At 35.8% G+C, this 12,698-nt stretch overlaps 1 protein-coding gene and 1 non-coding gene across 32 annotated transcripts in view; one reads left to right on the top strand and one right to left on the bottom strand.

The window, feature by feature from the left end:
- The window catches only part of ADGRL2 (adhesion G protein-coupled receptor L2), a 631,449-nt gene that overhangs the window by 151,623 nt on the left and 467,128 nt on the right, over positions 1–12,698 (bottom strand). For all 31 annotated transcript variants that reach the window (XM_040470760.1, XM_040470770.1, XM_040470764.1 and 28 more), the window contains one exon: positions 1,759–1,931. In XM_040470760.1, coding sequence (XP_040326694.1) covers positions 1,759–1,831 — 73 coding nt within the window. In that variant the 5' untranslated portion in view covers positions 1,832–1,931. The remainder of the gene's footprint in view (positions 1–1,758; positions 1,932–12,698) is intronic.
- Positions 11,637–11,721, top strand: TRNAQ-UUG (transfer RNA glutamine (anticodon UUG)). The gene has a single exon. It is a non-coding gene; the product is annotated as a tRNA-Gln (tRNA).

The raw sequence follows: 12,698 nt of genomic DNA, 5'->3' as shown, positions 1-12,698 counted from the left end.
TCTTTTTACCCGTAGGAGGGAACTGCTTCAAAAGCAACACCCCCTGGCCTGATGTGCCAAAAATGAAATTTCTCTTAACAGCAGATATGAATCTTGACCTGACAGGTGACACTAGAAATAAAACTGCAGTATCTCATGAAAAAGTCTCTCTTTGCTAGCCCCCCTGCTGAGTTAAGCTACTGTGCCAGCAAAGTGGTCTCTATCTTGATTGGAAAAATTTTCATTATGTAGACTAATGAGCCATTGGTCCACACCTGGAATCTTTTTTAAATGTATAAAAACATTCAAACATAACAGCAGGAATTCAGTTAGTGCACCCCCCCACCCCGAAAAAAAAAACGATGTAAAATTATGGACTATATACACAAGATTTTCATAACAATCCAAGCCAGAGATTCACATTATTAAACTCAGTTTCTGCTTGTTGCTTGTCATTACGGTACTATTCACTCAGACATACTACGTTTTACTGTTAGATTTGATGTAGCCTTCAAAAAAAAAAAAAAAAAAGATTTGATGGATCTTTCAATTCTGACGCACAGAGCAGTATCTCCTACAAACAGAATCTTAACCCTGTTGTAACTTCTGAGTGTGACTTAAATCCAAGTGAACATTATCTACTTTCTGAATATAGAATTTATTTTAAAATATTTCTAAATTTGTTATTTATTTGAATTGTATTATTAAGTTATGTCAACAGACTGAAAGTAGGGGACTGGGAGGGCAAGAAGAAAATGATGAGACATAATTTTGGAACAAGTAATTCAAATAAAATTCTTTCAGCAAAATTAAATGTTAACACTTTGAAGCTCATCACAAAGATGTTGGAAAAATAAGCTTCTACTAGTTGACACCATGCCTCTTTTTCTCCACCCATCGTTTTGTTGGTAGGTATGAAGTGAATCCCTTAAAAGTGCATATAAACCAATTTTAAAATTCGAAAATATTTTCTTCAATGATATTTAATTGGGACAAATAAAACCTATGCATGTCTCAGGGATTTTGTACTCTTCACAGATTTTACAAGATTAATCTATTTTCACGCTGAATACATAACTACCACTACTAAATAGCTATAAAATTAACATATCTTAGCTCTATATTAACTTCTGACCTGCGCTGTAAAAAGCACCTAAAAGGGTGTTATTTTCACATGAAAATAGTATGTAAGACTAAAGAAATAACGGATACCAGGAAATCCATATAGTAATTAATAAATGATGGTTCTGATTAATTAAGCCTCAAAAATATATTTACTTCTTTAAAAATCAGGTCCATCTTCAAAAAGATATAAATAAAATTCAAAATGAAGCACTACAAAAAATGCATATTCCAGAAGATATGAAAAAAAAATTAAGACTTTTAGACCTAAACTATAACTCTACTCAAGAAGCAAACAAAACATGAAATGAAAAAGTTGACACAAAATACTTTCAATTTTACTGGCATAAATTTAGTCAGTGTAAAGTATATACCAAAGCAAAGCTTTCATTTTCTCAGGATTATTTACAATAATATTATACAAATGTAAGTGAAATATAAATTCAGACTACTAGCACTAGTTCTTCTGTACTACAACTGTGTGTAATGAAAATAATTCAACTAACAAAAAAAAGGAATTTGACTTTCGGGAAATCTTTTTAACAGCTACTTTGTAAAATAATAAAACTCATTCTAGCCACTTCTATGTAGAGAAGATTGCATAGTTTAAATTAAGTTCGCCCAGATTTAAAAAATAAAATTTAAATTGCATCTTACCTTCTGTATTCGGTAAGAAGCTGATTATAATGACAAACCACAGACTTCGCATTCTGCAACCAGAAGACACCATTATTGATCCTTTTAAATATTTTCTTTGTATTCCTTAATGAATCTAGTTATAAATGCCCAGCTTCATCGAACCCAGCAGTCTGCATCATTGATCGTCATATCTGAAAAACAAACAAATCCATCATTTACTCTTATGGTCCTGCTACGTCACAAAAAATAAATGCAAAAATAATAACAGCCAGCAACTCTCTGTCTCTCCCTCCCGTCTCCTCCTAATTATAAAAAGATAAATGTATATATTTTGATTCTATATCCAATATGGGAGCTGCTCCTACATACTGGATATCTGAGCTTTACATAAAGAAAATGATCAAAGCTCAAAAAATCATTTATAGATAACCATGACCTATGAATTCATAGAATAGTTATGTAAATCCCTAATGACCGTTTTTCTCCGAAAAGCTTAGGAAGTCCTTCTGGAAAAATACACCTGTCTCCTTTGCCACATATCAGTCTTTTTATCAAATTACTAGCTTTAGCATATAAGCCTCTAATAAAATGTTATCAATACATAAATGTTTTCGTGTTTACTGATGATAACAGCAATATTATCTACTATTTTATCCTGTTATATTGTGGGTCAGATTAAAGATATAATTAAGCAGTTTATTTTTCTATACAAGGATGTACAATTTTTAACACATGGGTGTACATTAATTTATATAATAATGGCATTCCAGAACCACATTCTTAAACACCACGTATCAAATTGCTATAGCTATTCACACGGGGACTAGTTTAATAAACTGTCTCTTAACTATTTCATTTTAACGTTTTAGATTTTCATATATATTTTTTATAGCACAATATATCTTAGTAAGATTAAACCTATATCCTTGACTAGGTTGGTCCATCCACTGGACCCAAATAAAAACCTCAAGACCATGATGATTTGATCTCCAAGGTTGTCGCACATTTTTTTTTTAAATGGGAGAGAGGTAAATAATATAAAACCTGGAACCAAGTCTAATTCTGACTGGCCTTTAGAATCCAGTTCTTCAACTGGAAAGAATACAAAAACTTAAGGTGCATGACTTAATCAGTATTTCTCAGTTCCTAGGATCACATGAGACCAGGTTATTTGCTAATAGGTTCTACTGAAGTATTTCACTTCTTTCTAGGGTAGCAAGAGGAATCAGAGTAAATACTAGCCTGACAATACACATAGAATGCAGACAGTTCTCAAATACATCCAGTCTCCTGGTCTTGCCTTGAGGGTGGAAAAATTACAAAATGTATTCTTTTAAAGAGATATCTTAACAGTTTCTTCATATTAACTTCCTGTAACTTTCTTCTAAGTTTTCTCAATCTACCCTTAATCTGCTGCAGATAAAGAGTTTTTAAAAGTGGAGTAGCGTAGTAAGGGGAATATCCCTTATTCTGAAGTTGTATCTATAAAAAAATAAGTCTTACATAATTTAGATGCTGACACTAAAGCATAAAGAAAATTTAGAAAATTTTCCTAGATAACAATGGAGTTCTCTTTCACATTATCTAAGCTACTCTGCATTTGCTACACATTTTACATATCATATGTGGTTCTATTAGCAGTTTACTATATTTAACTATCAGTTCACTATATTCTATTATCAGTTCACTATGATATAACTTCAATGCAAAAGCAGTCATATTCTAAATAGTTGGGAATACTTATCACACTACAAAGTCACTACCTTGCATTACCAATAACCACAACAAAAAGAATGTAAAAAATTAATCTGAAGCTCTTATCTAGTATTTAAATATAAAGATCCATAAAATCATAGATGAAATTAGCAAGGTATTTCCATAATAAGCATTTTGTTTTATCATGCCTATGATTTCAGAGATAAAACTGCTTCCCTATACATCCCTCCATGACCCAGAAGAGCCCAATTTTTTATCTCTCTATGAAACTACTGAAGACATTTAGGTATCATGACAAAGGGGGTCAGAAATGGTATTATCCAGTTCTGAGAACACTTCAGATGATTGTCTGTCCAAAGAAATAAGACAAAAACAAAGGAAAGAGAAAACTTCCTCTCCTGAATGCCAAAAATATAAAAAGAAGAATGACGTATCAAAAATTAATCTGCTGGGAAACATGGCACACAACTGTGTAGAAGTGGCTATCTCTCTATTCTGTTTTTCACACAGAACTCCCAAAGACTTCAAAAGACAAAACCAAAAGTAAATGTGTGGTTTACAACTGCTGTGGCAAAGTACCTGCCTTAAAACTGCAAGCTATTTTATACAAAGCATAAAGAGAAGTCAGAAAATTTCATGGCCCGTCACACTGAAAAGGCGAATCAAGGAACAATTTCTTATATCCTCCATATTGTTCAATGATCTGATCAAGGAATTAGAATGATTTTAATGTGTGGATGAGACACATTAATTAGTACAAGTAAAATGAAGTCAGCCTCTGGAATGCTCCTGATTTGAGCAAAAAGAACTCTAGCTGTCCAAGTTCTGCTTGTAATGAGCATTTTCATTTCAATGACATGCATACAGGCTGCTTGCCCACAAGCACAACTCTTGAACACATTTCCACTTTCTTAAAGCGATCCAAGATTAGTCTGTCTTCGGTCATCTGCTATTTGAAAGAGCCCTTGTTTGTGGGAAGAAAGGGAAGGAAGAAATCAGAGACTGATGACTGCCTTGTAGGAAACAGCTGCCAAGATAGGAAAACCTCTGTTAGTAAGGGGAAAACGAGGAGGAAACCGCACAACCAAGACCTCTTTTGTGGTCTTTGGCCAGGACAGATATTTCATGAACAGATTTTAACGATACTAAAATTTAAGTGTATTCTTAAGGTTTGAACGTGAAACACAATTTTAAGGTTTGAGAATGTGAAACACAATTCTAAAATTACACTGTAGTCAATTATGAGGCTTAGTATAAATGACTATTTCTAACAAACAGAAACCGGTTCTGGAATGCAATAAAATCATAGCTTCCTTTATGCAAATAAAGCTTATGTCCATCTGTCTGTGCAATAAGCAAAAACAGAATAAATTCTTTTTCATTCTATAAGCCATATCCAATCACTTTCCATCAAATAAAATCATTTACAAAAATTCAAGCTTTAAACGCAATTTTGAAAACTAAGTCAAAAGATTTTACTGCTGTGATCCAAATTAAAAACAACCTTCCATTAAAAAAAGTTAATGAAATTTGAAATACTTAACAAACCACAATCAGTTAAGGGTAGAATGAATAAATAATCAAACATGGTGAAACTAATCTTAGGAAAAGCATTGCTCCTCATCAAAGTGGAGGCATAGGACATTCACGGGCATACATGTAGCTAACAGACCCCTCCCTTCAAACTTCCTTTAACTACCTGCAAAATGAAGCTCAGTAAAACCTTCTAATGCAAAACAAAAACAAGGAACAAAATCAGAAGAAAGCTATTAAATTTCCTTTCAGAGAACAGAAAGATTAAGTAATTCTCCATATTAATAACCAGTTTTTCTTGGGATGCCTGGGTGGCTCCCTCAGTTAAGCGTCTGACATCGGCCCAGGTCATGATCTCACGGTTTGTGAGTTCGAGCCCTGCGTCGGGCTCTGTGGTGACAGCTCAGATCCCGGAGCCTGCTTCAGATTCTGTGTCTCCCTCTCTCTCTCTGCCCCTTCCCGGCTCACACTGTGTGTGTGTGTCTCTCTCTCTTTCTCTCTCTTAAAAATAATAAACATTAAAAAAATAATAACTAGTTTGTCCTTAGATTTTAGAAAACATTTTTCCAAGAACTCTGGTGAGGAATTGTGACTATAAAGGCAGCTCAAACTCCTCATAAAGCTAAGTAATGGTTCATTTCTTAATAAAACCCAAAACAAGGTAAACTATGATTTTTATGACCAAGATTTTTACATATCCAACCCACTTCTAATGTACAATCTTGTTCTTACCCTTCAAATAAGAAGATTCAAACAATTTCATCCTAGTCCTATTGCTACCAAACCTAAGATTTTTTTTTTTTTTTAGATCTACATGTCCTCCTACTCTGTCATGTAAAAAGTCAATTAAAGCATCACTACTACTAACCCTTCCCAAAGCCATACAAATGACTTCCAGGAATATGCCTCAGCATTGTTTATATTCCAATACTCCTCAATGTTTTATACACTACTTACTTATACACTACTTAAGTAAGTAAGGTGCGGTCTTTAAAACAGTAACCTGCTGGGGTGCCTGGGTGGCTCAGTTGGTTAAGCGGCCGACTTCGGCTCAGGTCATGATCTCGTGGTCTGTGAGTTTGAGCCCCGAATCGGGCTCTGTGCTGATGGCTCAGAGCCTGGAGCCTGTTTCAGATTCTGTGTCTCCCTCTCTCTCTGCCCCTCCCCCGTTCATGCTCTGTCTCTCTCTGTCTCAAAAATAAATAAACGTTAAAAAAATTTTTTTAAACAGTAACCTGCTTATATTTATTAGCTGCATGAAACATCCCAGGCTTTAAACCGTCAACAAAATTAGGAAAATACTACTAATCAGTTTTTTTTAATTTTTATTTTATTTTTTTTTCAACGTTTTTATTTATTTTTGGGACAGAGAGAGACAGAGCATGAACGGGGGAGGGGCAGAGAGAGAGGGAGACACAGAATCGGAAACAGGCTCCAGGCTCCAAGCCATCAGCCCAGAGCCTGACGCGGGGCTCGAACTCACGGACCGTGAGATCGTGACCTGGCTGAAGCCGGACGCTTAACCGACTGCGCCACCCAGGCGCCCCATAATCAGTTTTAATATTCAGGTATTTATGTTATAGTACCAGGAAGTAACATTTAACCTCATATGTGATGATGCCTGTCTGGCAAAAATAGAAACAGTTTGTTTATAACTATCAGTGAAATAAGACGATTAATAAGAGAAAAAGATAATTTCAAATTTTCAAAAACTGGTTAACTAATAAGGTTGATATTGTATTAAGAGTAAAGGCAACATAAAGATTCGTATCTTAAGCTTTGTCTTTGATTTCCATTCACGGACACTGAGGTATGGAGACCACTGGATGCTACACCCCAAACAACTAAAAGCACGAGGAGAACAGGGAAAGAAAAGCACCATCTAAGCATGAGACCTACCAAAGTCACCCATCCTCGTTATTATGCACTAATGCTGTATACAATGAAACCTTAATGCTTCATTCCATGCACTAAATGTATGTCAGTGCTAAATGAAAGCCAAAGGAAGCTATACAAAATCAGTCTTTCTAAGCTTATTTGTGCTATAAAATTATAATTATGGAACAGAATTTATGAGCAAAAGAGAGCTGTTCTTCTATATTTAGCCAAAACAAACAAAACAACAACAAAAAAGGATAATACTAACCCCACTGTGCCCCCGTGCAAAGGCTTAGAAGATGAAACATAAAACACAGTTTCATTTCAATTTAAACCTCATTCAGGGTGTTCACTTTCTAGAAATATCTTATGCGCAATCCTGACAGGCCAGAATTCCCCCTTCTTGTTAACATCGGACAAAATACTGACACTCTTGGGAGTTTTCTTTCAGTAAGTTGTCTAAGTAAACCTTCGCTATTGCTAATCGGTGAGCTTATTTTAGCTCTAGACATCCAACGTTCTTTTGCGTTGAAGTTTATTTTCCTGCCCTTCACAGAGATTGTTTGGGGCTGGGAATGCTGACAGAGATTCTAAAACCACGCGGCCAATCACTGGTCACCACCCTCTTTCTCCATTTCATTTCTGTGGACACTGAAATCAAGCCCGGAGTACTTTAATTAAACTATTTCTGCCAAAGTCCCCTTAACATGCATCTCTGATCTTACCCTTTACTGAAACTTCTGCACTGTGAAGAAATAAATTCTTCTAAGAGAGGTCTTAGAGTAGAAAGGAGAAGAGTTCGGGAATGCTCCTAGTAAATTACATCAGCAATCCGCTAGAACATCGACCAGCCATGCTGAGCATGCAAAAGAGGCCTGCAACTGTGGATGCTGGAGACACAGCGCGGGGCAGTCCGCCATTCTCTTCATTAAAATCCTTCCAGTTGAAATAATAAAAACAAATTGCTGTCATTCTCAAACCAATGTAGGGGCCATTTTATGACTGAACATAAACTTGCAAATTGAGTCTCAAAAGAAAAAAAAAAAAACATGAAGTACATGCCCCGTTCAAAGTATTACCATACAGATCATAAAAAGTTGATGGCTTCCCCAACTTTTCTACCAAAAAAAACCCCTCATAAATATGATTTTTTTTAACATTTTGTATATACTGTTAAGTTATAATCCACCTACAATACGAGAAGTTAGCTTTTTCCCCATTTGGGGGAAAGGGAAAGCTATTTTTTTTCAAGTTTATTTTTGGTTTTTTTTTTTCAACGTTTATTTATTTTTGGGACAGAGAGAGACAGAGCATGAACGGGGGAGGGGCAGAGAGAGAGGGAGACACAGAATCGGAAACAGGCTCTAGGCTCTGAGCCGTCAGTCCAGAGCCTGACGCGGGGCTCGAACTCACGGACCGTGAGATCGTGACCTGGCTGAAGTCGGACGCTTAACCGACTGCGCCACCCAGGCGCCCCTCAAGTTTGTTTATTTTTGAGAGAGACACAGAGAGCATGGAGCTGGGGAGGGGGCAGAGACAGGGAGAGAGAGACAGAATTCCAAGCAGGCCCCACGCTGACAGGCTGACAGGGCCAGAGGAGGGGCTCTATCTCACCAACAGTGAAATCATGACTTGAGCCAAAATTAAGAGTCTGACGCTCAACCAACTGAGCCACCCAGGCGCTCTGGGAAAGCTATTTTTAAATGGCAGCCGTCTCCAACTTTAAGACATTTCCTTATAACTTTTAACTTCTAGTAGTCTAGAATTCTGATGCAAGTTTTTTAGTGAAATACAAATTATGGGTATTGCAACTGGAAATTATTTCTTGACTGCATACTATGTATGAAAGAAACACTCTATTAGGTGTCACTAATCTTTTATTAGGTCACTATTATAAAGATCAGTAATCTGATCTTCATAGTTGAAGTTATTCAGCTAGCAAGTGGCAGAGCTTGAATTTTTTTTAATTCCTTTTTCTTTTTTGATGTTATTTTTCCATTTTGAGAGAGAAAGAAAGTGCACACATGAGCAGGGGAAGGGCAGATAGAGGGGGCAAGAGAATCCCAAGCAGGCTTTACACTATCAGTGCAGAGCCCCATGTGGGGCTCAAACTCACAAACCATGGGATCATGACCTGAGCCAAAACCAAGAGTCTATGCTTAAGAGACTGAGCCACCCAGGTACCCTGCAGAGCTTGATTTCTAATCAAGGCTAATTACAAAGCCAATCTTTCTGCTAATCACTAAACGATTCACTCAACAAATATTTACTAAGCATCTATTATGTGCTGAGTACTAAGGATCAAAGGAGATAAAACTCCTCACCCCTGGGAGATTACATTCTATTTCAAAAATAACCCTTTCTAATAAAAAGCTATACTTGCCTGGCACACAATTAGGCATAAACACTTTACCTATATGACTTCAAGAAATCTTCACAACAACTTGAGGAAATATATATTATTATCTCCATTTTGCCTTGAAATGAGAATACTTAACCTGTTTTTAAAGACAGTAAGTCAATACCAGTGTTGGGATATAAACCCATACTTATAAAACCAGTGTTGGCAATAAACCAATTATTGCCACTAATTAAGAAGTTCAGAAAACTTACTTTATGTTTTATTACCTTTCCCTTTAAAAAAAATGGAAGTATAACAAAAGCATTTTGGGACTGTGAAAATGACAAAATACCAAGAGAATAATGAGTTGATTTTCAAAATGTTTACATTAGTAAAACTAACATCCCTTAGGTAATGATAGCTAAAATTTAACTTAATTTTTAGTATTTCCAGTCAAGCTATCTTAATTTCATTCATTTACGGTGCTATTTAAAATGAAAAATTGGAGGGGCGCCTGGGTGGCGCAGTCGGTTAAGTGTCCGACTTCAGCCAGGTCACAATCTCGCAGTCCGTGGGTTCGAGCCCCGCGTCGGGCTCTGCGCTGATGGCTCAGACCCTGGAGCCTGTTTCCGATTCTGTGTCTCCCTCTCTCTCTGCCCCTCCCCGTTCATGCTCTGTCTCTCTCTGTCCCAAAAATAATAAATAAAAAACGTTGAAAAAAATTTTTTTAAATAAAATATTGGGGCGCCTGGGTGGCTCAGTCACTTAAGCCTCCGACTTCAGCTCAGGTCACGATCTCACGGTCCGTGAGTTCGAGCCCCGTGTCGGGCTCTGGGCTGATGGCTCAGAGCCTGGAGCCTGCTTCAGATTCTGTGTCTCCCTCTCTCTCTGCCCCTCCCCCATTCGTGCTCTGTCTCTCTCTGTCTCAAAAATAAATAAACGTTAAAAAACAAATAAAAAATTTTAAAATAAAAAATTATTCTAAACTGATAATTCTTATCAGCCAAAATACCAGAGAAGTCACTTGTAAGTTAAAACAATAAATTTAAGTATTTCCTCCAATTATAATTAACAATGAATCTAATAGTCCTGGAAAGAATGTTTTCACATTAACATCTATAATACTATAGACTAATCATTCATTGTTCAGGCAAATAGAAAAGAAAAAACCCACTGTTGCTCATGAGATTCAATCTTATGTTTGGCTCACTGCACTGGATGCTTTGTTCATAAATCATTGTTACTAGTCATTCCCTGGATCAATATTCAGATTCCCTCTTGGTCTATATATACAACCACTAAATGAAATAATAATGACCCAGGATCTGTCCTATATTAGATCATCAATATCATCAGAGGTTTCTTAGAGATAATTAGGTAATCTGAGTAAAATATGGTCAAGTTATCTTAAAAATAAATATGAAAAATTACTATAAATACACAGTTAAGAAGCAGAAGAAAATTTTGTGAAGTATATAGCACAGAGCATTTTGTAATCAATAAATGATACAACTCATTTACAAGCTATGTCAATATATACAGTATCATCGAAACTTGCAATTTTTACTTCTAAAATAGATAATATTAACACTATAAATGCATGTCTGTCAATTTGTCAATGAATATCTAGTGATTACAGACTAGATATTTTTGATATTGAGTACTGAAAGAAGTGCTACTTATTTGTTAATTATTTTCTCCTTACATATTATTAATTGGTCCTGTGTTAGGTTCAAAAAGAATTATAATATAGATTAAGATATGGTTGCTACCTTCAAAAAGTTAATAATCTTCTTAGGAGAATTAAAAATAGAAGAAAATAGTGCACCTGACTGGCTCAGTTGAAATAGCATGTGACTCTTGATCTCAGGGTCTTGAGTTCGAGCACAACATTGGTTGTAGAGATTACTTAAATAAATATTTTTTTAAAAAAATAGAAGAAAATGACTAAGACCCAAAATATGCACTAATAATTGCTACACTCCCCCAAAACTCAATGGTATTAAGTGTATTTCATACCAAAATAATGAGGGAAAAGGTAAATAAAAGCAGTTTCTGGACCTGTGTTTCCCTTCAGATATGTACCTAGATCGACCAGCATCATCTGGATGGAGAGTCCAAAATTGAGATCAGGAGCACATTCTGAAATCCTATCTTCACCTACCACTGCAAGGGTTGGGACAATTCACAAATATGTAGTCCTCAAGTTCAGCAACTTGAGCAGAGGAAGGCACAATGAATCTACTATTTCATCATTTTCCCAATTATTCCAATTATATGTTTACGGTCCTGATTCCATCTTAAGTAATCTTGAAGAAGATTTTTAGGAGCTACTGCAACACGTTTCACTAAGGGCTTGTCCTTTCTACCAAAACAGGTCTCACCAATTATTCTAATAATTCACATTAAAAAAATTACATCTAGGGGAGCCTGGGTGGCTCAGTTGGTTAAGCGTCTGACTTTGGCTCAGGTCATGATCTCATGTTTCATGGGTTCGAGCCCCATGTCGGGCTCTGTGGCTGACAGCTCAGAGCCTGGAGCCTGCCTCGGATTCTGTGTTTCCCTCTCTCTCTCTGCCCTTCCCCCACTCTCACTCTGTCTGTCTCTCTCTCTCTCTCTCTCTCTCTCTCTCAAAAATAAACATTAAAAAATTAAAAAAAAAAACACCTAAAGGAGTTTCTATTTCAGAAAAACATTTTTGAAACCTGTTTATACATTATTACATTGGCAATCATAATAGTAATAACCTGAGACTTATGCAGCTCACATATTTCACACTCTGACTTCATGGGAAAACTACACATGATCTAAAAACAAGATGACATCGGGGATTTCTTCCAAAAAGAGCAAGTTCTTGTGCCTTAGCCAGGGTTGCTTTCCATCAAGCCCTATGTTCTAAACCATATCAATCTACGTCTCTAAGCAAAACGGATGATAACAGCATTTTATTGTGTTATAAAGAAAAGGAATATATCAATTATTTCTGAAGGTAAATTAATGAACAACATTAGAAATAAACTTGTAGTCTAAGTGAAAGAATCGAACCGACTCCTACTTCTGTTCTTAGATTCTGCATGGTTGGTATGGTTGACTCCTCTAAAAAGCATTAGGAGACTTAGGTGGGCAAGCAAGAGAAACAATCATGGACAAACTATTAAGAAATAGTAATGGACTGAGTTATTCTGAATGGTTGTTAAATATAAAAAAATTATAGCAAAAGCTTTATTAAGAAATTAAAATATATCAAGTTTTATGTGTTAGTGCTTTTTTGACTACTCAATCATGGAGTGGGGGTTTACAAAAGGTGGTTTTTAGAAAAGGGATTTGAAACTTTAAAGTATAATTTTATAGCCTCTATTAAAATTTCAAATAATATTAAAGTGGTAAGAAAAGAATGATGCTTAGTAAGAAATGTAGGGTATAAAAAGTTGAGAAAAACTGAGTAGAAGCTTGAATTGTTTGCCAAGACTCTGATTTGGTAAAACACTAA

Source organism: Herpailurus yagouaroundi, unplaced genomic scaffold (genome assembly GCF_014898765.1).
Source record: "Herpailurus yagouaroundi ecotype Mexico unplaced genomic scaffold, PumYag 77, whole genome shotgun sequence".
Taxonomy (NCBI): Eukaryota; Metazoa; Chordata; class Mammalia; order Carnivora; family Felidae; genus Herpailurus; species Herpailurus yagouaroundi.
The sequence above is the reverse complement of the archived record's forward strand: the minus strand, read 5'-3'. Positions and strand labels throughout refer to the sequence as shown.